This window comes from Dendrobates tinctorius, unplaced genomic scaffold, assembly GCF_039654945.1.
Source record: "Dendrobates tinctorius isolate UK_male_01 unplaced genomic scaffold, ASM3965494v1 ptg000158l, whole genome shotgun sequence".
Lineage (NCBI taxonomy): Eukaryota > Metazoa > Chordata > Amphibia > Anura > Dendrobatidae > Dendrobates > Dendrobates tinctorius.
In genome coordinates, this window is record NW_027361825.1 from 33,401,739 (window position 1) to 33,428,683 (window position 26,945).

General features: G+C 45.8%; 1 protein-coding gene across 1 annotated transcript in view; it reads right to left on the reverse strand.

Moving 5' to 3' along the window:
- Window positions 1–26,945, reverse strand: part of LOC141052053 (cytochrome P450 2F2-like) — a 119,573-nt gene that overhangs the window by 36,966 nt on the left and 55,662 nt on the right. Inside the window, exons 3-4 of the mRNA XM_073549241.1 lie at window positions 13,256–13,418; window positions 3,096–3,245 (exon numbers count right to left, since the gene is read on the reverse strand). Coding sequence (XP_073405342.1) covers window positions 3,096–3,245; window positions 13,256–13,418 — 313 coding nt within the window. The remainder of the gene's footprint in view (window positions 1–3,095; window positions 3,246–13,255; window positions 13,419–26,945) is intronic.

Genomic DNA, 26,945 nt, shown 5'->3' on the forward strand with positions numbered 1-26,945 from the left:
CTAACCCTATTAATAAAGATCAAATAGGCTTTGTAAAGGGGCGCCAATCCACTGACAGGACAAGGAGAATTATCAATACTATTAAATTGATCCACACTTATAAGACTCACGCAGCAATAATTATTCTCCATGCTGAAAAAGCATTTGATCGACTTAAATGGGACTACCTTAAATCTTCTCTTGTCAAATTCGGCTTGACTGATAAAATTATATCAACAATTATGGCTCTATACTCTGACCCCAAAGCTAGAATACACTCCAATAATCATATCTCCATTCCATTCTCAATTTCAAGCGGAACCAGGCAAGGGTGTCCACTCTCTCCTGTTTTATTCATATTGGCCATGGAACCCCTCACCTAATCAATAAGGCAAAATCATAATATAAAAGGAATAGAAAATCTATCCAGCCAATTCAAAATCAGTTAATTTGCGGATAATCTGATCCTGTCCCAAACCCTTTAGATTCCATTAAAGAGTTACATAAAACCCTCAATCATTTTTTGGATCTTTCCTATTTTAAAATCATTGTAGAAAAATCAAAAATTCTTCCTTTTTACTTAAAAGATATCCAAATCAACGATATTAAAAATATATCATCTTTAAGTTGGACGGATAAAGAGATCTCATTCCTTGGCATTTATATTACCAAAAACATTACGTCACTCATCCAAACCAATATAAGATACCTATCCGATATCTTTTGTAAAAGTATCTCCTTCTTTGGACATAGAGAACTATCATGGTGGGACAAGATACTAATAGTTAAGACATTTATTCTTCTAGATCCAGTCCCCTTACAATCTCCACTTCTCTCCTAGCTAGTATTCAATCACTTATTAATTATTTCATTTGGGGAAATAAAAAGGCCTAAAACACTCTACAAAACTAGAACCTTTGGAGGTTTGGGCCTCCCGAACATATCCGCTTATTACTTAACAAACCTCATCAGGCAAAGCATATACTGGTTGTCAAACGAGGAACCTCCGGCCTGGTTTGACCTGGAACATACGCTAAATAATCATAAACACCCAAAAGAACTAATATTCACACTCTTGCTCAACAAAAACTCTACCACCCATAATCACCCCATTTTCTCTGCCATTGTATACGCATGGAAAAAACTAAAATCAAGTATGGAAGGAACAGGATTAATTAATACATTTTTAAATCTTCCACTATCTCTCATTTTCTCCCTCCAAAATCTTACACTTCCCTCTTCTTGGCTGGAAAACGGAGTTAAAATACTTAGAGATATTCATGACGGATGTAATTTCTTCTGTTTTATTAGGAACTAAAAACCAAGTTCAACCTCCCTTCGTCAGCATTCCAACTTTACTTGATATTAAAAGATCATATCCAGACATTTCTGCTCTATAAACCATTATATTCAGAAGCGACTACTAATCTTTTAAATAATATTAACCATAACAATTTTTGTAGCAGCAAAAACATATACAAATGGTTTAATGCAGACATTACTATGGTCAAGACCTCTTTTATGACAAAATGGGAATCAGATCTAAAACTTTCCTTCCAACTTGAAAAATGGGAGAATGCTATATCCTTCACGTATGCTTCTACCGTCTTTATGTCGCTACAAGAAACATTTTTTTAAAATCCTGTCCAGGTGGTACTATACACCAGCTAGACTATCGCATATAAATTTAAATAATTCTTGAGTATGCTGGAGGAACTGCAGACAAACACGGGAACCTCCTGCACATGTTCTGGAACTGTCCCAAAATTTACTTCCAACCTGGTTAATAAAATTTATGGAAGTAATTTCATTATTTCCCCGAAAACAGCGCTTTTATCATTAGAAATGGAAAACATTAACCCAGCCACAAGACCTATCTTAATTCATATCTTTTTAGTTTTAAAAAACTCCAAAGCATTCCATTGAAAAGACCCAACTCCACCCGCATTCTCTGACATTGTAGAGAAAATCGATCTCCACAGATCATACAAATTTAAATTTGCAATAACTAACAACTATTTTAATAAATATGCCCAAAAATGGGCCAGGTGGCTGGAAATCTACTCCGTCCCTTAATCCAAGAGTGTGCACTCAGCAGCTGCAAATTAATTATCTTTGTGATACATCATTTATATCACTAATGTCATGTGTAATATTCTTATTGTTTTCTATGCTTCCTATACTCTAATATATGTTGTTATAATACCCATACATTGAAAGGACCTGCTAGGACTTTTAGTCCTACTATGCATGTGTTTTCCCATGGTTTTTCTCCATGATGTTTATCCCTCCCTTCCCTTCCCCCTCCCGTTACCTTCTCCTCCCCAATACCTTATATACTTGTTTGTTACAAGAAAATATTAATAAAAAATATTGGAAAACATAAGAAGCATTGTGGATGCAAACAGTTAAGGGGTTGTTCTCATAGTTCCTGTCCTATGGCCACAGATTACTGCCGTGTCCAATAGATCGAGTCATTTGAAACAATTCACACCAACTAACTATGATGTATTTGTTGGGTGCATTTGGTCGTGCCCCATCATGCCCAAGACCTGACCACTTTTTGAAAAGTTAGCTGAGGTGGCCAGGACTGGTGTAAGTGTAACGCAAAAAAAGTGGCATTTCGGGCAGTTTCATGCCACAATAACTTCTTGAGGAATCACAACCTTAATTTTCACTATACAGTCGTATTACTTAGTTATTGTTTATCTTTCCTTTTACTTAATTTATGTATGAAGCAGTTATTCTGTTATTTTCACACTTTACGTTGGTATTACCTAAGTACTTTTCGGTGGTATTTTTTTGTGGAGCACTTCTTGTATGGTGGTGGTGGCACTGTAAAACATTGATGTTTAAGCAACTGTATGAGGGGGTAGTTCAGCACTTAATAGTTATGTTATTGGGCACTATGTTATACAGTCTGCATACATAGACACTGTTTAATGTAGGTATTTGTAAACTGCATGGCAGTAAATCAAAAGGGGGTGGTGTCAAAAGCTGGCACAATTAAAAAAAACAGGCTTACCCATGATTCTATTCTGCAATCATATATTAAAAATACAAAAATGTAAGGTGAAATCAATTATATAAAGTATGTTGATAATATTAAACCTTACCATTAGCCTTTCTCAGCACACCAGTCAGATACATAGCCTCCTCTCGTATCCTCTCCTCAAAGCTTTGTTTTCCAACTCCAAAATTACCCAGCGTTAGCAGGGAAAAACGTCTGAACTCCTTCCACTTTTCACCACTACTGAAGGCAAGATCTGTTCAGTATAATAAAATAGTTAATTCCAAATGAAAGTCATTATGGGCTCTTACAGCTCAGTACTCGAGAATTGCATTGCAGTAGCAAAATAAACTGCAGCATCGTCAAATTTTCAATTATTTTACGTTATGTGTGATTTACGCAAACTCTGGGCTTGGTAAGATACAGTAGGCAAATTTGATGCTTATTAACTTTGTCTCATACATAAAAATATGTGATCTTAGTTATCTACTTGGAACCTTCGAGAGAGTTTGCCTTGGTAACAGCCCATTTATTGGCCTGATTGTTTCTTGCTTTGGCATGTAAAGGAGTGATTATTACATGTGTCATGCCTTTCCATGAACCAAAGAAGGAAAGACAACAAGAATGTTGCAGAAATATGTTGCCATGCGCGCTTTTATATTTTACAGGTCCCGGATTGTCGAGGATGGCAATCATTAAAGATGGGGGTTGTGTAAAGGAATGAGAAGTTGTCTGAAACCTTCCCTGAAGACTTACGTGCTGTTATAAATCATATTATTCTTAAAGACTTTTTTATACTGAATTAAATATAGTTTAGCTCCCCCATTAGAGCTAAAGTAGATTAGAAAGCTAGCAAAGGAACAGTAAACAGTCAGCCAGCCTTGCAGATGGGATTAGTGTCTGGGAGTAAAGCAAGGTTACTTTCTGGCTACAGCGAGTCAGGGTGAGTGAATAGTTCTAAGATGAGGAAGATATAGGCCCCATTACTAAGATGTGTGTTAAAGGAAGATTACTGGGGTAGCAAGTTCTGAAGTAACTAACTAGAAGATCAAGTGGCAGAAATCAAGCCAGAAAAGCCTTAGCACTCACAAGTGAGTCTTACAGGAAAGAGGCAACTGTAGTGAGTACTGCCTAAGCTAGAAATAGTTCTGTGGCTTAACCCCTTAGCGACCAAGCCATTTTGTAGGTTAATGACCAGGCCTTAAATTTGAAATCAGACCACTGTCACTTTATGTATAAAAAAAACTGGAGTCTGAACTGAGAAAGTAAATTAATGTGTATGCACAATGTAAGTGCATATTAACACATGACCATTAACCAGAGAAAACAAAAATCAAAAAGCACAAATATCCTGAAATAAAAAGTAAAAAATAAACTGCTAATAATGCATAAAGGTAATATTAATAATAAGGGTATTTAGTAAACACAATTTTGATCAAAATAATATACAAGCCATCCTGCCACGTCACAGCAACCCTTGTGGGACAGTCCTACTCTAGTACTACTCTAGTATTTAAAACCTTTTCACTTGCCAAGCGACGTGAATGTGAACAAGGATCGAGGGACTGAACCACTAGTAAAAGCATAGGCCAGACTGGATGGCTTTCCCAGCTCAGAAAGAGGGCGGTCACACCCTTATATGCACTGAATGCACAATGAAATGAATAAAATACTGGAGTCTGAACTGAGAAAGTAAATTAATGTGTATGCACAATATAAGTGCATATTAACACATGACCATTAACCAGAGAAAACAAAAATCAAAAAGCACAAATATCCTGAAATAAAAAGTTAAAAATAAACTGCTAATAATGCATAAAGGTAATAATAATAATAAGGGTATTTAGTAAACACAATTTTGATCAAAATAATATACAAGCCATCCTGCCACGTCACGGCAACCCTTGTGGGACAGTCCTACTCTAGTATTTAAAACCTTTTCACTTGCCAAGTGACGTGAATGTGAACAAGGATCGAGGGACTGAACCACTAGTAAAAGCATAGGCCAGACTGGATGGCTTTCCCAGCTCAGAAAGAGGGCGGTCACACCCTTATATGCACTGAATGCACAATGAAATGAATAAAATACTGGAGTCTGAACTGAGAAAGTAAATTAATGTGTATACACAATGTAGGTGCATATTAACACATGACCATTAACCAGAGAAAACAAAAAGCAAAAAGCACAAATATCCTGAAATAAAAAGTAAAAAATAAACTGAAAATAATGCATAAAGGTAATAATAATAAGGGTATTTAGTAAACACAATTTTGATCAAAATAATGTACAAGCCATCCCACCACATCAGGGTGTGACCGCCCTCTTTCTGAGCTGGGAAAGCCATCCAGTCTGGCCTATGCTTTTACTAGTGGTTCAGTCGATCCTGTTCACATTCACGTCGCTTGGCAAGTGAAAAGGTTTTAAATACTAGAATAGGACTGTCCCACAAGGGTTGCCGTGACGTGGCGGGATGGCTTGTACATTATTTTGATCATGTTTTTTCATGACATATTGTACTTCATGTTAGTGGTAAAAATTCATCGATATGACTTGCATTTATTAATAAAAAAAACGGAAATATGGCGAAAATTTTTAAAATTTTGCAATTTTCAAACTTTTAATTTTTATGCCCTTAAATCAGAGAGATATGTCACAAAAAATAGTTAATAAATAACATTACCCACATGTCTGCGTTACATCAGCACAATTTTGGAACCAACATATTTTTTGTTAGGAAATTATAAGGGTTAAAAGTTGACCAGCGATTTCTCATTTTTGCAACAAAATTTACAAAACCATTTTTTTAGGGACCACCTCACATTTGAAGTCACTTTGAGGGGTCAATATGACAGAAAATACCCAAAAGTGACACCATTCTAAAAACTACACCCCTCGAGGTGTTCAAAACCACATTCAAGAAGTTTATTAACCCTTTAGGTACTTCACAAGAATTGAAGCAATGTGGAAGGAAAAAATGAACATTTAACTTTTTTTCCCCAAAATTTAATTTTGAACACAATTTTTTTATTTTGTCAAGGGTTTCAGGAGAAAATGAACCACAATATTTGTTGTGCAATTTCTCCTGAGTACACTGATACCCCATATGTGGAGGAAGGCCAATCTTTAGGCGCACAGCAGTGCTCAGAAGGGAAGGAGCATCATTTGAGATTTTGAATGTCAAATTGGCTGGAATCGAGAGCGGACGCCATGTCGCATTTGGAGAGCCCCTGATGTACCTAAACAGTGGAAACCCCACATAAGTGACCCCATTTTGGAAACTAGACCCCCCCAAGGAACTTATCTAAATGTGTGGTGAGCACTTTGAACCCCCAAGGGCTTCATAGAAGGTTATAATGTAGGGCCGTAAATGGTCTCAGCAGCTTTCCATAGCTGAATGACCCGGAGGTTGTCATGACACCTCCGGGTCATCATGGCACAGCTTGGGCCCCGCCATTACATTGCAGTGATGCCGATATGAGGCAGAGGGAGCCCCCTACCCTCTGTCTCCCCCCTGAACACTGTAATTGATCGCAGTATTCAGGGGGTTAAAAGCCAGGGGCGGTGGGGGCGCTGCTCCTGACTGTGAGTGCAGGAAGCTCAGCAACTGCAGCGCAGAGCTCCTGCACTGAGAACGGGCAGGAGATGCTGAAATTTCAGCGTCTCATGCCCGATCGCTGCTGTGTTTGGTCGGTCAGATTGACTGACCAATCACAGCGCTTGGGGTGCAGGGACCGACTGCAAGTTTCCCTGCACCCCTTGCCGTGCCTGTGTAGTAGGGCCCAGATTGGGGGGTGGTCCACTGCTTACCGTGCACAGCCAACACAGAGACGAGACAGAGGCAGGTTTCAGTTGCAACAGGTCCGGGTTTTATTGGCCGTCCTCCTGATGACCGTAGCCATACACTGCTGTTCCTTTACAGCTCTCCATACTCAGGCCCGGGTACCTTCACCTTCCTTCAGTCGTAGTGACGTTCCTCGTGGATCTTTCACCGGGGCTGTCCTAGACCTATCTACCACCAGCGCTTCACCTGCCCGAGGTCGTCATCCAATCGGTACCCCCGGGGCCTCGTCTGTCCTGCGGTTCTTTGTGTCAGGGCCACCCCCTGACTGTCTGTTTCCGTCAGTCCCCTGGTCGAGCTCTCCACCGTTGTCAGTCTTCTGCTCTGAGTTCCTCCCGGGACTAGACTCTCCTGGAACCCTGTCCTGTCCTATTTATCCCCTCCCTCGGGAATTTCCCTCCTGGGTGGGTTCCTATCTCCCCACCCCCCATGACTAAGCGGTTTCTATAGCCATAAGCTGCTGTCAAGTCCTAAACTATGCTCCCCCTGCCATCTTGTGGTCAAATCCAGGTATTGCACTCCCTTTTCTATCTTCCCCAGTTGTTACCCTTCTGTCATTGCCAATCTCCATCTACAGTGCACAAACCACCCCTTCTCCCTCCAGTCAAGTCTGTCCGTCAAGTCACCTTCCCCACACTCCCCCTTCCTTAGTCTATTGTCATCCCCAACAACCGTACTCCCTACTTACGTCGTCCTGAAGCTTGTCCACCGTCTGTTGTCAGACCGGTTGTTGGGCCAAACCCGCCACATGCAGAGGGCCGAATCAAACCGGGAGCACTATGCTCCGAGCAGCCTACTGCTACTCGCCGGCGCGCATGCCACGTGACAACTCCTTTCAGGTTGGTGAGGTCCACCCAGACTACTCTACGGCGTGTACCTCCCACTACTCTCCCCTTCTGTTACCTTCAACTGTCCAGAACGCCATGACCGAGGCCCTTCGCCTACCAGGTCATCGTTAGCGCCCGCCTATCCTTTTGGGTATGCGTGGTGTCGGGGGGCCTGGATGACGGACTGCTGTCTGGTTCACTCTCTTCTGTCTTATTATTCCTTCAATTTTAAAAGAGTCATGGTCGGAGTCTTTGTCACTTCTACCTCATACTCGGGACCTGTCACACATTTTTATACATACTACACATTAATTCAACTTTTAGTCTACCATTTCCCTCTACTTTAATAACACTATGAGTTACCCAACAGGGGTAACCCCTTTTTCATTTTTTTTTTCTTTTTTTTTCCAACACAACATTTCAAAACAAAGCATAAGTACTCCCCCTTCCTTTTACATTGGCACTTCCACTTCCTCCCCCGCATCCCCGCTAGTTTAAATAAACTGGAGAAGTGGGCAGCAACTAACAGAATGGTTTTTAACAGGGAGAAATGCAAAGTACTACATCTGGGCAATAAAAATGGAAAAAGCATATATAGAATGGGAGGAATAGGGCTAAGTGACAGCACATGTGAAAAAGACTTGGGTATACTAATAGATCACAGACTGAATATGAGTCAACAGTGTGATGCAGCAGCAAAAAAGGCAAATGCAATTCTAGGATGTATTAACAGAAGCATACAGTCTAGATCACGTGAAGTCATTATTTCCCTCTACTCCTCTTTGGTCAGACCTCATCTGGAATATTGTGTCCAGTTTTGGGCACCACATTTTAAAAAAGACATCAACAAACTGGAGCAAGTTCAGAAAAGAGCGACCAGAATGGTGACCGGTCTGCAAACCCTGTCTTATGAGGAAAGGTTGCAGGATTTGGGAATGTTTAGTTTGCAAAAGAGAAGACTGAGAGGAGACTTAATAGCTGTCTACAAATATCTAAAGGGCTGTCACATTGTAGAAGGATCAACTTTGTTCTCATTTGCACAAGGAAAGACTAGAAGCAATGGGATGAAACTGAATGGGAGGAGACACAGATTAGATATTAGAAAAAACTTTTTGACAGTTAGAGTGATCAATGAGTGGAACAGGCTGCCACGAGAAGTGGTGAGTTCTCCTTCAATGGAAGTCTTCAAACAGAGGCTGGACAGACATCTGACTGGGATGATTTAGCGAATCCTGCTTTGAGCAGGGGGTTGGACCAGATGGCCCAGGAGGTCCCTTCCAACTCTACGATTCTATGATTCTATGATTCTATGATTCTATATCAGGAGTAAGTGATCAACATCAATAAAACATGTCCCTTATCTTGGACGTCGAACTGTCCTCTGGCCTGCACGACGGTGCATCGAAATCCCGGTAGTCCGGGCCTTCTCCTGATAGCCGGTAGCAAGGGGCTCCACAGCCGAGGAGCTCCTGGGGTGCTGGGAGTGTCTCTGGGGGTCCTTTTTAAGGGGGCTCGTGGCCTTTGGGTTCGACGATCACGGCAACCGCATAATAGCCGCGGGGACAGTACTCCTTATAGTAGGACACCAAGTCCCCCTCCTGCAAAGCCCGGCCATGACGGATGGAAGTCACATTAAGATATACCTTTTGGCCGATTGCGAGGTCTCGAATGAACCCATATCGATCTCCAGGTTGGTATACACGAGCCACCCGGTGGATCGTGAAGCCGCCATGCCAGCCTCTTCTTTTTCGTTGAGCAGGTTCCAGACCTCCCGCTCTCTGGCCTTCTTCTTCTGTATGACCTCCGCAACCCAAACGGAGGGTCCGGTGTAGACCGTGGAGTCCGGTGGGCGGGACGCGGCCAGGGCCGAGAGCGGGGCAGAGGCGGCCACAGATTCCAGCAGCCCAGCAGCCACTGGAGCCGGGCAATGGGCAGGAGCAGCCACGGGTCCCGGGTGCTAGGCCACCGAGCCTGACAAGCAGGCTGCAGCCAGCTCCGGGAGTGGAGTAGACGCGGCTGCGGGGCAGGCCGCAACCGGAGTCACAGATGGGGCCGGAGTGGTGGCAGGCTTTGGTGGACAGGCCGCCGCTTCAAGGTGGAACGTGGCAGGGACAGCCACAGGTGGGTTCCGCACCGGCGACACAGGATGTTGTGCCGCCGAGCGGGGTGGCTCGGGGATGTGGGCAGGGGCATCGCTCGGCCCGGCGGAGGCTGCAAAGCCCTCCACAGCCAGGTTCACTTGGAAGCAGGAGGCCGTGCGGGAAGGCCCAGTGGCGGGGGTCGGTCGCGGAGCCGCTGGCTGGGCCGGGGACCTCTCACCTTCCCCGGCACCGCGGCCTTCGGCAGGCCACACCGCAGCTCCTCCCACAACCTCCAATCTTCACCCCGCCGTCTGGCAGGGCTGGCCTCCAGGCTCATTGGTCCAGCCGGGAGGCTCCCAGGCGATGTCGTCGGCGGCTGCTCCAGCAGGGCCTGCAGTCGCTCCTCTTCTCCAACCGATGTCTGGGGTGCTGTCAGTGACTCCCAGGGGCAGGTCTCCCGATGAGATTCGACCTCTTGATGCCACCGCCATTCCAGGCGTCCGAGACCGCGGCAGCTGCAACGTCGCATCCCATCCGGTGTACAGCAGTGAAATAGCGCCAAACAGCCGCAGCCGGTCTTCCCACCTGGGCCACTCCCACTCTTGGGTGGGGCGGTGGTCGGCTTCTCCACCCATCTTTCTGCGTCCAGCATGAGGGGGCAGATTTGATGTAACCCCAGATTGTCCAGTACTGCTGCAAACGCCTGTGCCTCTTCCTGGCGTTGGAGTACCACAGCCGTGTTGTCCGACTGTTGCACCGCCCTGGATCTTCTGACGACAGCCAATGATCCGGAACAAAGTCTCAAATTTGTAATCCACAGGTGAGCAATTCAATTCCTTTTAGGTTCTTCTGGGGCAGGCCTGCCGCTGAAGTTGAAGTATTAGCGGCAGCGATCCTGCCGACTACGCCAAATGTAGTAGGGGCCCAGATTGGGGGGTGGTCCACTGCTTACTGTGCACAGCCAACACAGAGACGAGACGGAGGCAGGTTTCAGTTGCAACAGGTCCGGGTTTTATTGGCCGTCCTCCTGATGACCGTAGCCAAACACTGCTGTTCCTTTGCAGCCCTCCGTACTCAGGCCTGGGTACCTTCACCTTCCTTCAGTTGTAGTGACGTTCCTCGCGGATCTTTCGCTGGGGCTGTCCTAGACCTATCTACCACCAGCGCTTCACCTGCCCGAGGTCGTCATCCAATCGGTACCCGCGGGGCCTTGTCTGTCCTGCGGTTCTTTGTGTCAGGGCCACCCCCCTGACTGTCTCTTCCCGTCAGTCCCCTGGTCGAACTCTCCACTGTTGTCAGTCTTCTGCTCCTGAGCTCCTCCCGGGACTAGACTCTCCTGGAACCCTGTCCTGTCCTATTTATCCCCTCCCTTGGGATTTTCCCTCCTTGGTGGGTTCCTATCTCCCGCCCCCCATGACTAAGCGGTTTCTATAGCTGTAAGCTGCTGTCAAGTCCTAAACTACGCTCCCCCTGCCATCTTGTGGTCAAATCCAGGTATTGCACTCACTTTTCTATCTTCCCCAGTTGTTACCTTTCTGTCATTGCCAATCTCCGTCTACAGTGCACAAACCACCCCTTCTCCCTCCAGTCAAGTCTGTCCGTCAAGTCACCTTCCCCACACCTGACAGCTGTCATAGACTGAACTGTCACTGCGTGTTTACATACAGTGGCAGTTCAAAGCCATGACGTGCACAGTCCGTCCAGGTGCAGTAAGCTACCACCGCCCATGACAGACTTTGCACGTCAATGGACATTAAGAGGTTAAGGGGCCCGAGGTAGCCAGAAGAGGAACTGTGTAAGCTGGTCCTGGATGCAAAGTAATAAAACTTGGCCAACCAGGCAGGGACACAGGTACTACTACAGAATTGGACTAAAGCACAATAAAGAAGTTAATATGGAGATGGGAAGCCCAAGTTGTTTATTCTGTGTATTTGAAAAGTCCATGTTGCTACTTGCAGCTGATATGCCTGTGCCTCTGTGCAAAACAGATGAAGATTTTGATACTAAGATTTGTACCTGCTACCAACTGTGTATATGTTATCTCAGTAAAGACTGTTTTATTTATATAAAATAGACTGAGATTTTCCTTGTCTATTGCGTAAGCTGGAGGTTTCTGTGTAATTTTTTAGTATGTGGCTTGAGTGAAGAATGCCGGAGTCAAACTACATAACACATGCACCAAAAGTAACCTGTTTCACTGATGTCTGGGGTTGCAGTGTATCGCCCAGAGCGGGGTACTCAGGTTGCCGGGCAGCGTTGGATTCTGGGGGTCACGAGGATGGCAGCCATGCCCTGTGCCTGTGCTCCGGGGACAGTGAAATAGGAATCAAAAATAAAAAAGATAAAAAGGAAAACAAAAATTAAAAAGAAGAGTTTGTGACGCCAGTTGGAGTGTTCGGCTGTAAGATGGCCAGCACTGCAGATGATCCCTGAGGGGTAGGTGATGATGGCAGTGCAGGTGTTTAACCCCCTCCAACTAGGGCTGGCCCCCAGGGATATTGATGGAAGTAGATGGTGCAGAGTAATAAGGCAGAAGACAGGGAAAGTCACTTTACCATTTACTGAAGTCCAGATGCAGTTTCAGAGGATGGAATACAACTCTCACCAGGTTTACAGTTTGCTGTGCACAATGGGAATTATACATCTCAGCTGTGATTCAGTATAAACTCCCTGCTGTTCTAATCCCTACTGGGACAAAGGTTTCCTGGAGTCAAACTTCCAGTACAGCCATGTACGCACGGTGTTTTCTCCCCCAGCAACTCGCAGCGTGAATCCTAGGTGAAGCAAATGTTTGTTCTTGCACAATCCCTCACTGATTCTCTGTTGCTATGGAGCTCCTGGGAAAAACACTTCACTGTTGGTTATGGAACCACACAGCTTCTCAGCTTACCACCTGAAGAATAGATGGCCTAGGAGCTAATTCCCTGATCCTTCTCAGCACTGTCCCTGGAGGGAGCACATGACTCTCATCCATGAACATTCTCCATTTTCTTTCACACAGTCTCCTCACCAACTAACTATGCCCCCCCTCCCAGTTAGGGTATCTCTGCAAACCTCTAAGCTTCAGACAGAGTAAGGGAGCAGGGTAAATAGTGTGTGCAGTTGTCTCCAGCAGAGGAAGCATAACTCCCATCATTTAAAATACACATATAAAATAGTACATATTTGTGGCGACACAGACACAGGGTGCCACAGCAGCGTCACATCTTGACCCATGCAAATGTTACAGGCAGACGCACTAAATATTTATTTGTTTTAGAATTGGGTAAAACCAAATTTCCCCTGTTGTAATGTTACCATGGAATTGAGTAAGGCATTGTGGTAACAGCTTGTCAGTGATATTGTTCAAAGCCACCCCTCCAAATGTAGATTAGTGGTCTAGATCCATCAATATTCCAATTTTATTCTCCTGGAACCACAATAAGTAAAAAAGGAGCCAAACAGCCAACAAGTGTGAAGAAAAAGCCAATGAATAATACACTGAGATCAAAGAAGAGTAAACTTCCTCTGACTACTCACCATCTCCTTTGGTATAATCGTAGAATGAAGCATAATAGGCTCGACCACTGAACTCTTCTGCTTTGTCAATGAAAGTTTCTTTGAGGGCTTTATAACTACAAAGAATGATAACTGGTTGGGTCCCCTCATATACTGTAAATATGTCACCATATTTCTTCGACAACTAGGAGAAAACAGAGACATTCAACATGACAGGTTACAATTAGTGATGAGTGAGTATACTCATTGCTCGGGTTTTCCTGAGCATCTCGGGTGTCCTCCAAGTATTTTGGCATGCTCAGAGATTTAGTTTTTGTCAAAGCAGCTGTATGATTTACGGCTGCTAGACAGCCTGATTACATGTGGGGATTCCCTAACAAACAGGCATTCCTCACATGTATTCAGCCTGTCCAGCAGCCACTAATCATGCAGCTGTGTCGACACAAACTAAATCTCCGAGCATGCGGAGGACACCCGAGCATGCTCGGGAAAATCTGAGCAACGAGAATACTCGGTCATCACTAGTTACAATCTGAAAAAATATACTTTTATAATGTTCCATAGGTGGCCAAAAACAATTCTATTGAGTAGACCAATGGTTCTTAAGGAGCAGTACTTAAACAGTGGGAAAGCATCATATCCTCAAGGAATACATGTTGCAGCTTGAAAAGAAAAACAATTCATTGAGCTTACATAGCTTCATGGGGAAGAGAGAAATTGCAATGGGTAAAAATCTAAATAAATATGGATGGAGTACCAGTCAAGCATATAATGCCAACCACCATCACAGCAACAGTGCACCAGCATGGTGGGCGGCCCGGGGGCCTCATAGAATCCATTCTGCAACACTGAGTCCCCACGACTTCAGGCCGCACTGACTCAACACAACAGCATTAATGAACGTCATAGAGCACCAAACACTAGGTGAATAGATGTAAAAACCTCATCTTCCACATGTTCTCAGACTGTGGACTGAGAGCAAAAAAAGGCAGAACCTCTCTTGCAGTTTCCTGCTAATTTAAAAACACCTGGGTCAAATGGAAGGAGTGTGGGTCCAAGTAAAACAAAAACAAGAGGGGACAACAATGCAAATGACAGAACTGTCGAAAAAAGATGTCCATTCTCTTTTTTCTGGTTATTGCATGATCTAACCTTTTTTTCGGTTGTGCAATCCTCCCATTTGGCACAGGTGATTTTAAATAGCTGAATAGCTGTAGACTGCAAAGAGGGTCCAGCCTCATTTGAGAGCATGAGGAAGGCGATGCTGTTCATTTGGTGTTGTGTTGCGGCCATTGTTGCTGTGGTTTTGTGCCTGTTGGGCAGTGTGGTCTGGAGTCATTCTTGCAGTACGGACGCTGCAAGGCACCAAACCACCTGCCCTGCTGGTGCATTGTCTCTGCAGTGGTGGTTAGCGCACAACGCCACTCCTTTAAGGTAATAAAAGTTAAGACCCACTGAGAGCTTTGCGGTGATGTGGCAGTGGGCTTCATACAGTCTGATCAGAATGTTAAACTAAGAACTTTATGTCCAGTTATATATATTTTTGCCTAGCGGCATTAGATCGATGTATTATTTTTGGAGGTGTGCTCTTTTTTCAGCATATTGTGTAATAAATATGATGTTTCAGATAGTGATGATCGAATGGTGAAAAGAGGCACAAATAATTTTTAACATCCATGTATTCGTACCGAATAATAAATCCAATGCAAGTAAATGGGAAAGCCAAATTTTTTCGTATGGACCCAACAAACAGGTCTGGAGGCATGGGAAAAGCTGAAATTGATGAGAAAGAGCTAAAACTAAATGAGGACAGCATAGAGAAGATGCCTGTATGCTTTTCTGACTCACATATGGTATTTGGGAATAATGTTGTCAGACTGTTGCGAGGGTTTTACTGATTTTTAAAAAAGACCTATCAAACTAAACCAAAATATTTTTTAAAGAGAAAAATGCTAAGAAATATTTTTTCCTTCATAATTATATGTATATAACACAAAATTAAAATAAAAAAATAAAATAAAATTATACCTCTCCTTTAGCATATGTTCACACGGAGCGTTTTGGCTTTCGTTTTTCCTTTAACATTTGTGAGGGCTCACACACCTACATTTGGGAGGTCCCTCCCTCATGCCAAATAGCTAGCAAGATAGTGGAATACATATTCCCCATCCCTTTACAATGCCATTTCAAACATGTCCATCTGAATTTTGGGCTTTGCCAGCCACCACCACCATGTCCACCGCCATGTAATTATGCGGTCCTTACTTACAATTTGCAGAGTGCAGCGGGTGCCGTGAAACCTGAGTTTGTAAAGGACTTCAGGTGACCCTGTATCATACATTTGGGATAGCTCTCACTCCTACACTCGGGAGGTCCCTCCCTCATGCCATTTCAATCATGCCCATTTGAATTTTGGGCTTTGCCAGCCACCACCACCATGTCCACCGCCATGTCATTATGAGGCCCTCGCTTTTAATTTTCAGAGGGCCACTAGGTGTTGTGAAACCTGCATTTTGTAAGGTCCATAGTTCATTTTTGCCACCGCATCCTAATGGAACCACTGTCACAGCGGGTGAAGCTGCTGTAATGTGAATATAATACAGGAGTTGGGGGAGCTGTATGATCAATGTCAGTAAATTGGATTTTACCAGACACCAAAAGCATTAGACTGTATCTTTTGCATTGTTTGGAGCAACAACGGAGTAATTACAGGATATGTCCCAGAGAGTGTCGATGTGGCGCTATTCACTTCTCACGGCCATGTCGCGAGTCGGAGTGGTCAAGGAGTCCAAGGTCAGAAGCCAGAAGGGTACATCATAAGCAGAAGGAAGAGACAAAAGCATAGGCAGGTAACTTTCCGAGGTCAGAGTACCGGGAGGTTAACGGATCAGAACTGAAGGGGTTAAACAGGAGGATGGTCAGAACGAAGTCCAAAGTCAGGCAACAGATCAAGCAAACAGAACACAAGGCACAGGAGAGCACAGAGCACAATCCTCAAAAGATGAATGTATGTCTGGCAGTGGTCTGGGAGAAGATGCTCAGTTAAGTAGGCATTGCAATTACCCGGGATAGTGAACACCTGAGACAGCCGACGCCTCCTGGTCGACCTGTCAATCAACACACTGACAGCTCAGCACGCCCCTGTACCAGATTGGATGGCCATGCTGTCCATCAAAGTACTGACAGCTTCAGTACACTCCTGTACTGGATTGGACGGCCGAGCTGTAAGTAACTGCATCCCAGGCACCCTGAGGGGTGGAACCGAGACAGTCGAGGTCTGTGGAGTGTATTGTAATACCATGGCCGCCGGGGGGTAGCTTGTGTGGCCGCTCCAGTACTCACTGTGCTGGAGGCTGTTTCATCACCCGTATACTGTTCACTTTGGGGACCCAATTGACTACAGACAGAAGCTGGAAACAACTTTAACAACTCAGCTTTATTCTCTTCAGGGCACAGCATGTCCAATACAGCCACAGGACTCTTTACTTGGTAACAGCAATACATCTTCATCTACAGCAGTATGTCACTTCTTTCTTCACTTCACACATATGCACCACACAGGCAAGCTGACACGTCACACGGAGAACGATGAACACGGAACACTTCCCTTCCTCCAGAGCCCGACTTCATCCTACGGAGGTACCCGACTTTTCCGTTACAGCTCACCCCCTTAAGGCACTGTTGCTCCTGTTCATGTCCTAGATTCACAGCTCACTAGACTCTCCACAAAGCCTCCATACTCCAGCTGCTACTCCCACAGGGACTCTTCCACAGACCTCCCTGGCTTGCAATTCTCCAGACACAGGCTGGACTCAATAGACTGGCTTGGGTTGTCACTTCAGCTCCTCCTTGCTAGCTGACTTGACCAACGACACTCTTTCTTCTGTCTTGCTAGCCTTACAGTCCCCAGTCCCTGACTGCAAGGCCTCCAGCACCACTACGTGCTGGCTACTGTTGTAGGCACTCCGTTGTTCTTCACTGTTGTCCTGTCCTGTTCGCTACCCCCAGCTCAACTTACTCTTGGAGGGAAACCTATCTCCTTTTCTCCTTATCTAGCCACTCCTCTAAGTTAACCCCTAAGCAGGCTTCTCACTAGTTGAGCTCAGTGCCCCCATCTAGTGGCCCTTTGCTAATACTACACCAAACTATCTAACTAATGTTGTGTGGATGCAAACACACTCACACACACAACATGCATACTGCACAAAGAATATACAACAATATCAACATTTGCAGGGCAAAGCCCTTGCCCTCCTTACAGTATTATTCAGGTGACAGGCATGCTACAAAGCTCAGGTAAAGGCCTTAGCGTGGCAATGATCATGATCCACTATGCTTAAGGCTTCAGACTGAATAGGTCTTTGGAGCGTATTAACCCAGTCTCTTAGATGTACTTAAAATGTGCATAAGCTGGCCAATACCCTACCACCATTTTTTTGTAAGGACCCAAATTTAGAAAATGTAAGGGAAGAGACAGTTTAATAAAGAGACACATATCTCATTTAGGAGCCTGTAAAAGTCAGCAATGGTCTTTTTCCAGCAGCGAACAATGTACACTGCTCAAAACATAAAGGGAACACTTAAACAACAGAATATAACTCCAAGTAAATCAAACTTCTGTGAAATCAAACTGTCCACTTAGGAAGCAACACTGATTGAGAATCAATTTCACATGCTGTTGTGCAAATGGAATAGACAACAGATGGAAATTATTGGCAATTATCAAGACACTCTCAATAAGGGAGTGGTTTTGCAGGTGGGGACCACAGACCACATCTCAGTACCAATGCTTTCTGGCTGATGTTTTGGTCACTTTTGAATGTTGGTTGTACTTTCACACTTGAGGTAGTCTGAGACGGACTCTACAACCCACACAAGTGGCTCAGGTAATGCAGCTATTCCAGAATGGCACATCAATGCGAGCTGTGGCAGGAAGGTTTGCTGTGTCTGTCAGCGTATTGTCCAGAGGCTGTAGGTGCTACCAGGAGACAGGCCAGTACACCAGGAGATGTGGAGGGGCCGTAGGAGGGCAACAACCCAGCAGCAGGACCACTACCTCTGCCTTTGTGCAAGGAGGAACTGGAGGAGCACTGCCAGAGCCCTGCAAAATGACCTCCAGCAGGCCACAAATGTGCATGTGTCTGCACAAACGGTTAGAAACCGACTCCATGAGGATGATCTGAGGGCCCTTTATAAGTGGATGTGTGGGTAAGATTTTGGAACTAGCAGCATATATATGTAGAGCATATTTCATTGCTCATTATTGTGTGTAAGGCTGAAACATGAAGAATTGTGCTGAGCATATTAATGCATTTATGTTCCAAATTGTCCAAGTGCAAATTCACAGCACAACATCAGGCTACCAGATACAAGCTTAAAGACACCACGAGAAGGGCAACACAATAAGAAAAATTATAATAATAGAATATATAGAGATTTAAAGTAGAAATTTGACCACTGCACAATGTACAAAGGTTTCCAAAAATTACCCCAAGGGGGTCTATATTATACACGCTGAAAGATGCCATGATGGGGACATCACAATGCACTTAGCAGTTATTACAAGAGGTAGAGGTAGAGATAGAGAGTACAAGTTTCACCATTGCACAATGTGCAAAGGTTTCAACAAGTACAAAACAATAACCACGTGGGGTATACATAGACGAACACTAACTACTTGTTTCAGAAGCAGGAGGAGGAGGAGTTGATTTCCTGAACAAAATGGTTTTGGTTGGTAAGGGATGAATGTTAACTAGAGTTGAGCGACTTTTGGTTTTTTAGGGTCGAGTTTCATTTCGTGAAACCCGACTTTTCCAAAAGTCGGGTCGAGCAAGATCGGCCGATTATAGGGAAAAGTCGGGGTCGTCCCGAAACACGAAACCCAATGTAAGTCAATGGGGAATAAAAGTCAGCAGTGAGAGGAGGACAGGAAACACACCTACAGTGCCCATTTGAATGCCAAAAGCATCAATTCTTCTTACTTAAGCTTGTCAACCTTAATTAACTTCATAATACAAGTTACGCACTGAAAAATGGGGGTTATTTGGCTAAAGTTGTGGGGGGGTAGGGCTGGCTCCAGGTTTTCATGTGCCCTGGGCGAAAGAGCGCCCCTTTAACACATACCACAACTGATCATGCTCTGATACGGCAGAGAAATAGCGGTATAGTACAATGAAAAATACTTCACTTTTTACATCTCATGACGAGGCCCATCTATTTCTCCATACAGAATCATTGGTCCCATATAATGTTTGAAACAGTATATGATGAGCTCCACATAATGCTACAGTATATGTTGGTCCCCATGGATGAAGCTCCACTGTCTTATGGGCCCAAATAATGCTCCAAACATAATGGGCCCCATTTCTAATGCTCTAGTGTATAATGGGCCCTGTAAATGCTGCTCCAGTGTCTGATGTCCACCTTTGGAATGTTCCAGTGTATGGTGGGCCCCATCTATCATTCTCCAGAGTATAGTGCTCCCCAAAAATTGCTGTCCCAACATTGAAAACAATCAAATAAGTCTCCTCGCTAGGGAATCCCTGTACTAGTCTGGACTCCTCGTCGTTCCCATCTTCCATCTCACTGCACAGTATTTCAACCTTGCAAGTGCTGTGATCCTGAGCAAGCAGGGGGGGCCCACTCGTTGGCGATGGCACTGGCACAGGGCCCCTGATAGTACGGTGGTGTGTCTGATGGCGGGTGGGCCGAACCTGCACTTTCATCTGCAGCTTCCTCTTTGTCACCGTATAAGATGGAACTGTATATGGGAAGGGTAACCTGAGTTTCATCAGGGTCAGATTCAGGCCGTGTAGCGTGCGAGGGGAATGTAGTGGTCTGGGTCAATGTACCAGCAGATTCATCGAGCAGTGGCTGGGCATCAGTGCACTTGTGTCGCCCCCAGGAGTACGGTCGCCACAGTGGCATTACCTTCCTCCTAGGGAGTGTGATGTCATGCTTGGGAGCAACGAAGGATCTCTCTAGCAGGTTAACTGATTGGGCGGCGTTATTCCCACGAGTCATGACCCTCCAAACAGCGTTCATGAAGGCAAAGTGTTTGTTTTACGTGGGCAGTATGGTTGCAAAGCTGAACCTTAAAGGAATGTCCAGAAGGGCACCACCAGGAGTGGAGCCTACGGTTAAATTCGACTCCACCTGGGAAACCTCAACCATGCCAGCTACAGAACAGATGCACACATTGCAAGCTTAATTCCGTTAACGAACGAGACTCCGTCATGCCCCGCGGTCCGAGTCCGGCTTACTAGAGGGACACGTGAGGCTCTGGCACATGAGATTGGCCAATAACTGGTGTGTCATGCCCTTACATGTCCGTGGCTGCATGTGCGCTACACTGAAAAGGCCAGCGTTTGTCGCTTACAGGTGCAGATAACCCGCTGAACAACGTTAGTGATGGGGATCACTGATTACAATTATTACCCGCGAACGATGATTTCCCAGTAAGTGCAGGTCAACCGCAGTTCCGGAATTAGGCCTAACCGTCATTCCTGAAAAAATGAAAAACTTACGTGTGCAAACCACAGGTGCTGTAGCTTGCTTAACAGCTCGCCAGCCGTTCTCACGCCCAGTATGGATTACACGTGATTGCACAAAGGTGAGAAAGGGTACCGTATCCCCGGATAACATGTATGGATAGCGTACACATTCAAAATATATGTCTATACATCAGGAGGCAGGCTCAGACGGTGTTAGGCCCAGTATGGATTGCACGTGATTGCACAAAGGTGAGAAAGGGTACCGCATCCCAGGATAACATGTATGGATAGCGTACACATTCAAAATATATGTCTATACATCAGGAGGCAGGCTCAGACGGTGTTAGGCCCAGAATGGCTTGCACGTGATTGCACAAAGGTGAGAAAGGGTACCGTATCCCCGGATAACATGTATGGATAGCGTACACATTCAAAATATATGTCTATAAATCAGGAGGCAGGCTCAGACGGTGTTAGGCCCAGTATGGATTGCACGTGATTGCACAAAGGTGAGAAAGGGTACCGTATCCCCAGATAACATGTATGGATAGCGTACACATTCAAAATATATGTCTATACATCAGGAGGCAGGCTCAGACGGTGTTAGGCCCAGTATGGATTGCACGTGATTGCACAAAGGTGAGAAAGGGTACCGTATCCCCGGATAACATGTATGGATAGCGTACACATTCAAAATATATGTCTATACATCAGGAGGCAGGCTCAGACGGTGTCAGGCACAGTATGGATTTGACAGCCCAGACTACACAGCGGAGGAGCAGGGAGAGGTAAAGATTGCAAATGCTGGGGCCCTGCCCAAGCAAGGGGGGCCCACTCGTGGGCGTCGGTACTGGCACTGGGCCCCTCATAGTACGGTGGTGTGTCTGACGGCGGGTGTGCACCACCACCGTCAGAGACACTTGATTGCACTATGAGGGACCTTGTGCCAGTGCCCGCGCCCAAGAGTCGGCCTACCCACCTGTCCAGGGCAACGGCACTCGCACGGTGTCGTGCTCTAAGTGGTGACCCCGGCCATGGGGGGGGAGGCAGCACAGTTAGGGAGTTTTAGAAAGTGGCATATGTTGATGTTGGACATTCAGCTGATGCAAAAGGCGAAATAGGTCAAGTCCCAGGAAGAGGTGGACCAAAGCAAGCCATTTTTCTCTCACCCTATGTGTCATCAGGGGAAGGTGGGACAAAATCCTTGGAAACCCATGCATGGTTCATTTTAATGAAGGTTAGATCATCCACATTTTGGGTTGACAGACGGGTCCTTTTTTCTGTCAGGATTGATCCAGCTGCACTGAAGACTCTTTCCGATAGCACACTTGCAGCTGGGCAAGCGAGCTCCTGTAAGGCATATTGTGCCAATTCAGGCCAGGTGTCCAGTTTAGCAGACCAATAGTCAAACAGGAATGACCTGTGTGGGAGAACATCGATATGGGAGGAAAAGTAGTTTGTAACCATAGTTGACAACTGCTGTCTCCTGTCACTTTCCATCGATGCAGTATTACCAGTTGTGTGAGCGGTACTTGAAAAATCAGTCCACAACATTGTCATGAAACCCCTGTCTCCAACGCCACTTCTGCTGTGTGCACCATGAACACCTCTGCCAAGCTGCCCCCGGCCCGTACGGCTCGTGTGAGAACCATCACCGCTGCTGTGTGCTGGGAATGCCTCAAGCAACCGATTTACCAGAGTTGCTTGTTTATTAGCCAATATTAGGTAAAGGTTCTCCTGTGGCAGGATGTTTTGTAATTTGCCTTTATAGCGTGGATCCCGGATGCTGGCCAACCAGTAGTCATCATCGTTCATCATTTTGGCAATGCGGGGGTCCCTTTTTAGGATCTGCAAGGCATAATCTGACATGTGGGCCAATGTTCCCGGTGTCAATGATGCACTGCGAGTGCTGGTTGGAGGAGCACTTTCTGGCAAATCCACATCCCTCCAGTCACGCACAAACCCTGTACCAGACCTTGCCATGCCAACATTTTCACTTACCCCACGAGATGCATCCTCCTCCCCTAAGTAATCATCCCCATCATCATCCTCCTCCTCCTCTTCTTCCTCCACCTCGTCCAGGAGAGGTCCCTGAGCAGACAATGGCTGAATGTCATCAAGGATTCCCTCCTCCTCTTCCTCCTCATCAACATTGGCTGCAGACGCCTGCTCCTTAAGGTGCGTCAAAGTTTGCATGAGCAGACGCATAAGTGGGATGCTCATGCTTAGGATGGCGTCGTCTGCGCTTACCAGCCGTGTGCATTCCTCAAAACACTGAAGGACTTTACAGAGGTCTTTCAGCTTCGACCACTGCACACCTGTCAACTCCATGTCTGCTCTCAAAGTGCCTGGCCGTGTATCCTCCCACAAATGCATTATGGCCTGCCTCTGCTCGCACAGCCGCTTCACCATGTGCAGGGTGGAGTTCCACCTTGTTGCAATGTCGATAATGAGGCGGTGGTTGGGAAGGTGGAGCAATCGCTGCAGCTTCTGCATACGAACGGAGTGTACAGGCGACCAGCGGATGTGCGCGCACAGTCTTCGCACCTTCTGGAGCAGGGCTGTTAACTCCGGATAATTTTTGAGGAAGCACTGCACCACCAGGTTCAAGGTGTGAGCCAAGCAAGGTATGTGGCTGAGTTTTGAAAGGGCTATGGCTGCCACAAAATTACGGCCGTTATCACTAACTACCTTGCCTGCCTCAAGATGTACACTGCCCAGCCATGACTCAGTTTGTCGCTTCAAGTACTCGGCCAGCACCTCGGCGGTGTGTCTGTCGCCCAAACACATCATCTGCAACACAGCCTGCTGACGCTTTCCACTAGCTGCTCGATAGGGGGATACCTCGTGTGCAACAGTGGCAGCTGCAGATGGAGTGCTCGTACGACTGCGCTCTGTGGATGAGCTTTCGCTTCTGGAGGAGGAGGAGGAGGGTCGAACGCCTACAGCCAACTGTTTCCTATACCGTAGGCTAGGCAGCACTGTCCCACCACCGCTGTCCCCTGTGGATCCTGCATCCACCACATTAACCCAGTGCGCAGTGATGGACACGTAACGGCCCTGGCCATGCCGACTGGACCATGCATCAGTTGTGAGGTGCACCTTTCCACTCACTGACTGCTTGAGTGCATGGACAATGCGGTCTTTTACATGATGGTGGAGGGCTGGGATGGCTTTGCGAGAGAAGAAGTGGCGACTGGGTAGGTCATAGCGTGGTACTGCATAGGCCATGAGTTCGCGGAAAGCTGCGCTTTCCACCAATCGATAGGGTATCATCTCAAACGAGATTAGTTTGGCAATGTGGGCGTTCGAACCCAGTGTACGCGGATGAGAGACTGAGTACTTTCTTGACCAACTCATAGTGTCTGGGAGGGTGAGCTGGACTTGAGAGCTGCATATGGTGGAAGTAGCGGTGGACAGGGTGGACTGAGAGAGGGTTGATGATGGTGATGGAGTTGGTGTTCTTTCTGATGGCCTAGATTCAGTATTTTGTTGATATAACAGTGGGATTCCCTGACTGCTGTGGCCTTGCAACGACACCTCAACATTTGCTGCTGTGCTAACCGGTGGGCTTACAGTGGGGGAAACAATGTAGCATTGCTGACTACCTTCTTTGTGATCAGTTGCACATGTGGCACTTGAGGTTTGGTGTTGTGTCCACACTTGCAAGTGCATGCTGGTTAAATGTCTAAGCATGCAACTGGTATTCAAATTTTTCAGATTTTTCCCTCGGCTAAAGGTCTTTGCGCACTTCTTAGAGATAACCTTGGCCTGATCATGAGGATTTTGTTCAAAAAAGTGCCACACTGCACTCTTCCTACTTTGGCAGAGCTGTCCAGCAACTCTTTTGATTTTTGGAACCTGTCTTTGGAGTGCTCCGGGCCTGCCAGATAACAGCTGTTGCGATGTCGATGTCTGCTGTGGATGCTCCTCATCTGAGCTATTGGAAGCAGCACCCTCTTCCCCCAATGGATGCCAATCTGGGTCAACAACTGGGTCATCCAGCACCTCCTCTTCAATGTCATGTGCACCTTCCTCTGTGTCACCGTGTATGGTGGTATAGTGTGCGGGAAGGGGCACCTGAGTCTCATCAGGGTCAGAATCTGGCTCTGTACACTGCGAGGACAATGTAGTGCTCTGAGTGAATGTACCAGCAGAATCATCTATCAGTGGCTGTGCATCACTGCACTCCATGTCAGATTCATCTTGGCCTGGGTAATTCACCACTTCACTTGATAATCCAGGCATGGTATGTGAAAACAGCTCCATGGAGTAATCAGTAGTATGGCCTGCATCATCCTTCAATCTTGGTTGGGTGAAGGACACAAGGAAAGGTGTGGTTCATGAACATGAGCCTCCAATGACGACTCAGTGCTTTTATTTTTTACAACTTCAGAAGAGGAGGCGATAGAGCTGGAGGCTGAGTCAGCAATGTAAGACAAAACTTTTTCCTGAAGCTCTGGCTTTAAAAGCGGTTTGCCAACTCCTAGAAAACTAAGCCTTCGAGGCCTTGTGGAGCCAGACGATGACGCAGGCTCAACACCTCCTGCATTCGGTCCTATTTTGCTTTTGCCACTACCATCAGATCCACCACCAACACCATCATTACCAGCTGCCAACCCCCGCCCAATTCCACGGCCTCTTAAATAATAATAATAATAATAATAAATTTTATTTTTATAGCGCCGACATATTCCGCAGCACTTTACATTTCAGAGGGGATTTGTACAGACAATTGACATTACAGCATAACAATAATCACATACAGTAGATTATAACAAATACCAAGAGGAGTGAGGGCCCTGCTCGCAAGCTTACAGTCTATGAGGAAAGAGGTAGACACGAAAGGTGGGTGGTAACAGTTGCCCTGATTGTATGGACCAGCCATAATGTTAAGTGTGTAACAGTACAGACACAGAGGGCTAATGGATGCATAAAGCATGTGGGAACATGATGCTGGGAACCTGGTTATGGTAAAACTTTTGGCTCTGCCACACAGGGATAGGTTAGGTTAATGTGTTGAGGCGATAGGCGAGTCTGAATAAATGCGTTTTCAGGACACGCTTAAAATTGTGGGGATTGGGGACTAATCGTATTGACCTGGGAAGTGCATTCCAAAGAATTGGCGCGGCACGTGTAAAGTCTTGGAGACGGGAGTGGGAGGTTCTGACTATTGAGGATACTAACCTCAGGTCATCAGCAGAACGGAGGGCGCGGGTAGGGTGGTATACTGAAACAAGGGAGGAGATGTAGGGTGGTGCTCAGCCATGGAGGGCTTTGTGGGTGAGGGTAATAAGTTTATACTGAATTCTGGAGTGGATGGGTAGCCAGTGTAATGACTGGCACAAGGTAGAGGCATCGGTGTAACGATTGGTGAGGAATATGATCCTGGCTGCAGCATTCAAGACAGATTGGAGAGGGGAGAGTTTGGTAAGAGGGAGACCGATTAGAAGAGAGTTACAATAGTCGAGACGAGAATGAATAAGAGAAACAGTAAGAGTTTTTGCAGAGTCAAAAGTAAGAAAAGGTCGAATTCTAGAAATGTTTTTGAGGTGCAGATGACAAGAGCGAGCCAGTGATCGAATGTGGGGGGCAAAGGAAAGCTCGGAATCAAGTATGACCCCAAGACAGCGGGCATGTTGCTGGGGAGTAATAGTGGAACCACACACGGAAATGGCAATGTCGGGTGTAGGTACATTAGTAGCGGGAGGAAACACAAGGCGTTCAGTCTTTGACAGGTTCAGTTTCAGATATAGTGAGGACATGATATTAGACACAGCGTTTAGACAATCGCCAGTGTTTTCTAGAAAGGCTGTTGTGATGTCAGGAGAAGAAGCGTATAATTGGGTGTCATCAGCATAGAGATGGTACTGGAAACCAAATCTACTGATTGTTTGACCAATAGGGGCAGTGTACAAGGAGAAGAGGAGGGGGCCTAGAACCGATCCTTGAGGAACCCCAACAGTAAGGGGAAGGTGAGAGGAGGAGGAACCGGCAAAAGAAACAGTAAAGGAGCGGTCGGAGAGATAGGAGGAGAACCAGGAGAGAACGGTGTCCTTGAGGCCAATGGAATGGAGCATAGTGAGGAGGAGCTGATGATCCACAGTGTCGAATGCTGCAGAGAGATCCAAGAGAATTAGCATGGAGTAATGACCATTTGATTTAGCTGTTAGCAGATCATTAGAGACTTTAGTGAGGGCAGTTTCAGTGGAGTGTAA